The sequence below is a fragment of the Gigantopelta aegis genome, chromosome 9 (assembly GCF_016097555.1).
Source record: "Gigantopelta aegis isolate Gae_Host chromosome 9, Gae_host_genome, whole genome shotgun sequence".
NCBI classification, from domain to species: Eukaryota; Metazoa; Mollusca; class Gastropoda; order Neomphalida; family Peltospiridae; genus Gigantopelta; species Gigantopelta aegis.
The window spans coordinates 21,110,257-21,115,256 of NC_054707.1; the positions used below are offsets into that span (position 1 = coordinate 21,110,257).

Consider the following 5,000-nt stretch of genomic DNA (forward strand, 5'->3'; position numbering starts at 1 on the left):
ATTTTTACCGCTATCACAAAACATATTTTTATAATGAACTGAATCTAAATCAATTTAAAATCTAAAACCGACCCGATCAGACATTTTGTACTTTTATAGTTTATAACGCTGTGGATTTTATCTAAAACATCAAACGAAAAATATATATCAAATGTTATCTATACGTCAGTCACAAAAACAACAATTTGGGCAATACTTTCCACACTGAATTCAGACATGGGAAAACGTTAAGTCTAATCCATTTACATATGTACATACGCGACAAAATGTTGTTTCCAATAAAAGTCATGATTTAATACAGCGAAGTAGTTTTTATAAATATATATAATATATATACACACATGTAAATACAACCAAATTAGAATGATGATTGTTCTCTTGCCTGTTGTATTTCTAACAGATTTGAAATTTCACCAGTCAGATGCCCTTTGTGTGAGACTACCTTACGAAAGATCGTTTTGGGTTTGTTATATAGTGCGTACAGCACCCAGTCAAAGGAAGCTCTTTGTGTTGTCTAAACTGCAAAAGCATTCATCAGGTCTCTCCAGCACCAAAAATTCCACTGCGTCCACCGTCAAATAATCGATAACATCTCTTTCCAACTCAATTAACCGTCTTCAATCCAAGTTCTGGGAATAGCGAACGAAAAAAAATGGCTGATCGATTTTACATCCTTGCATTCATCGGGGTTAACAGAGATATTCACACACAGGGCGAATAGCTCTTCAGTTCGGTAAATATTTCGGTAAAAAATCCTGGATCGCGGTTAATTTTCAACATCCCTGCACTCAACTTCTTCACAATGAGTATGGTGCGGTCCCAGAACCGCTCCTTGTCCTCCTCCACCAGAAACGGTTTGAGGGGGTAGCTGATTTCGTTACCCATGTAAGAGTAGGACAGGTACAGACAGGTGAGGACCGCTGCCTGTAGGTCGTGTTCCGACTCCACGTCGCTGGACACGATCTCTCGTACCAAGAGAAAGACAAACACCACGTTGGCGGGGTTGATGAACGCAATGTCCTGCCAACCCTGCAACAGAAGCGACCGGTCCACAGACCGCAACCATATGATCAGGTCACTGCCCTCGAAATGCTTTAATCTCTTGCACTTCTTTTTGAGGTATTCTCCAAGACATTTCAACAGTTCTGATGTTGAAGCTTGGATGACAGTTCTTTTGGGACTGGCACATTTGTCGACCTTCTTGACCACTTTTGTCTTGTTCAGAATCGGGTCTTCTTGTCCGGTTTTCAGGTTATAACAGGAGATGGATTTCTGAATGTTGTTGTTAAGATTCACATTCTCGACATTAAAATTATTGTCGATTTTCTCAAACTTTCCTCCCAGATACACACTGTTCGAAACCTTGATCAAATTTTTCTCTTTCTTTTTGGTGTTGACCGTAAATTTCTTCCAACTCAAAGCACTGAGGAATATAGAATGTCGTTTGAAGTTCTTGTCCTTCTGGCTGTTCTTGGCATTATTCAGCACTTCGTAGTTGAAATTATTCAAGTTGATGTCTTCATAAAGAGGTTTTCTTGGTCGTGGCGAGAATGACAACACAGTTCCCATGATTGGTGCTTATACACTCGCGCCTTATGTAAAACTGAAAACCGTCTGAAACACACGAAAGACTCCAACTAACTTGTCGTAACCATGATGGTATTTGACTACCAAAACATCCCGACCAGATTGGAAATATCTCTAATGTCGGAAACAGTCGTTCACGGTTCGTGTAGAAAATCTAAAAGCATCATATCAACCCAGTATGTCTTGTCGTGGCCATTTTCTTGTCGCTAGCTGATCAATATAAATAATGCACCAATGACATCATCACCTTGGAGATGCCACTGAGCACATCAGGATCCAATCAAATCGCTTCCCCTGCCAGCTCTGCCGATCGATTTTAATTCAACCGCAGAACTGCGCTAAAAGATCAGATTCATACTTGACGTCAGGTCGATACTCTGACTGCTGATTTATTCGTGTTAGTTTATTCGTGTAATGTTTATTACGCGCTTTTCAAAACAAAACAAAAATAAGCGTTGGATATGTTCATCATTAATTAGTTATGTTCATGAGAAAATGTTTTATATTATCGAAGAAATTACATACATGTGTATATACAGATACTATAATATGTAAACACATTATACACATACATATACACACACGCATACACGTGCATACATATACGCACACGTACATGCACGAACACGATTTTAAAAGTTCAAGTTTGTTTTGTTTAACGACACCACTAGAGCACATTGATTAATTGATCATCGGCTATTGGATGTCAAACATTTGGTAATTTAGACTAGTAATCGTCAGAGGAAACCCGCTACATTTTTCAATTAACAGCAAGGGAAGGAAGGAAATGGTTATTTAACGACGCACTCAACACATTTTATTTTCGGTCATATGACGTCAGATATTGAGAGAGGAAATCCGTTGTCGCCATTTCATGGGCTACTCTTTTCGATTAGCAGCAAGGGATCTTTTATATACACCATCTCACAGACAGAAGAGTACATCCCACGGCCTTTGTTATACCATTTGTGGAGCACTAGCTGGAACGAGAAATAGCCCAATGGATCCACCGACGTGGATCGATCCTAGACCGACCGCGCATCAAGCGAACGCTTTACCACTGGGCTAATGCTAATATAAATAAATCGTCCTGCCCCACTACAAAAATGGGAGCCCGTACGCCTATGTCAAGAGGTAATAGTTAGCGACAAACTCTCTTAATTTGGAGTCGGTAATGAGACGCGAACCCAGTACCTACCAGCGTTTAACGACACATCAGTGTATTTTTAATCTACGGCTATTTTGGGGTCTAACATTTGGTTATTTCGACACCTGGTCGAAAAAAAGAGAAAGAGGGGAAACCCGTTCCTGCTACATTGGCTGCACCTGCTGATACATTAGCAAGGGATCTGCTATATAATGCAATTTCACAAGGACAGGACCGTACATACCTTTGTCTTTGATGTACCAGCCGCAGAGCACTGGTTGAGATAGGTGGCGGCACGTAGCCCAGTGGTACAGCGCTCGCTCGATGCGCGGTCGGTGTGAGATCGATCCCCGCCAGTGGCCCTATTGCGCTATTTCTCGTTCCAGCCAGTGCAACCACGACTGGTATATCAAAGGCCGTGATATGTACTACTCTGTCTGTGGGATGGTACATATAAAAGATCCCTTGCTGTTAATCGAAAAGAGTAGCCCATGAAGTGGCGACAGCGGGTTTCCTCTCTCAATATCTGTATGGTCCTTAACCAGATGTCTGACGCCATATAACCGTAATAAAACAATATGTTGACTGCGTCGTTAAATAAAACATTTCTTTCTTTCTTTGGTTGGAATGTGATCAAAAGTTAAACCCATAACCCATCGCAATGTGAACAAATATTAGTTTACAAGACCAAATTTAAACAAATTTAAGCAGCTTTTTAATTGTAAAAATGTAGGCACCCTTAGAAACTTGGGTTGATTTATAATTACTATCAACAAACATTTCTGTTCCTCCTAAGACTTTCATTATTTACAGTTTATGAATGGTCTTTTCAAACCCTGTCATCCTGATGCTGTTATATTATATCTGTATATTTGTATTCCTCAAATGCCATCGAACGATGGTTCTGAGTGTAATAAAGTTCTGTTCTGTTCTGAACGACAAAAGTGTTATCCACAGTCAAAACCGTATTTCTGCACAATACAAAGTCAAATAGGTACTTTTATATCAGATAAACCAAACCTGTAGATGTGGGCGTTATACTGAAGATTGTAAGCATTTTATTCGGTATTGCCCCATATACACTGAACTTCAGAACAAGATCATGTTTCAATATATAAATTTTGATTCCACTACTATTTTTTCTGGAAATCCAAATTACTCAACACATGTATAATGTAAAACATATTCTCTCTCTCTCTCTCTCTCTCTCTCTCTCTCTCTCTCTCTCTCTCTCTCTCTCTCTCTCTCTCTCTCTCTCTCTCTCTCTCTCTCTCTCTCTCTCTCTCTCTCTCTCTCTCTCTCTCTCTCTCTCTCTCTCTCTCTCATCCTTTTTGACTTATTAAATAATAAGGTGCTTTAATTTTATCATATAACTTGATTGTTGCATCTGTATATTCTTTTTGATGTTTTGTTGTACTGGAGAGGTTTAATATAGGCATGGCCTGTTGACCGATCCATGACCATTATAATTTGGTAATAAATATGTTCAAAACAAATAGGTATTTTGCCAAATAGTGATTGATTCCGTGAATCTCTATCTGGTGCCATTGTGCTTTTATCCAATTAAGATTCCAGTACGATGTTCTAGACACGCACGCACACGCACACGCACACACACACACACACACACACACACACACATCCACCAACTCTACATCCAGAACAGGAGTTAATTAAAAGCTAAATCTGGGTAAAAGCCGGTAGTGTGATGCGAACCCAGTACCAACTAGTTTTAAGGTCAGTGGCTGAACCATTACGTTACCTAGACCGGTTATTAATTAATCCCAATTTTGTATCACCTAACTGAAGACGCACATGTTATGGTCTACATGTAATCGTCTTAAAAGTCGACGAAAAAAGATACATAAATCGGCTTGTTTAACTGATGAAGGATTATGGTCGGTAAATCTACGCCTTCGGGTAGATAGTCAATCCATTAGCAAGTCTAAAAAAAGCTTTAACTGAATGAACCGGCCTCGGTGGCGCAATGGTTGAGCCATCGGACTGCAGGCTGGTAGGTACCGGCTCCAACCCAGAGCGAGTTCTTAAGGGATCAGTGGGTAGGTTTAAGGCCACTACACCCTCTTCTCTTTCACAAACCACTAACCAACTAAAACTAATATAACCCACTGTCCTGGACAGACAGTCCAGATAGCTGAGGTGTGCAGCGTGCTTGAACCTTAATTGGATATAAGCACGAAAATAACTTGAAATGAAATAACTGAATTAAGGTGGTAAGGAAGGGGTGGGAATACACAATCTATTG

General features: G+C 39.9%; 1 protein-coding gene across 1 annotated transcript in view; it reads right to left on the reverse strand.

The window, feature by feature from the left end:
• The window catches only part of LOC121381309 (cyclin-dependent kinase 5 activator 1-like), a 3,443-nt gene extending 1,663 nt beyond the window's left edge, over positions 1–1,780 (reverse strand). The window contains exon 1 of the mRNA XM_041510568.1: positions 1–1,780. This exon is cut by the window's left edge and continues 1,663 nt beyond it. Coding sequence (XP_041366502.1) covers positions 703–1,569 — 867 coding nt within the window. The 5' untranslated portion in view covers positions 1,570–1,780 and the 3' untranslated portion in view covers positions 1–702.
• Positions 1,781–5,000: the final 3,220 nt, after the last annotated feature.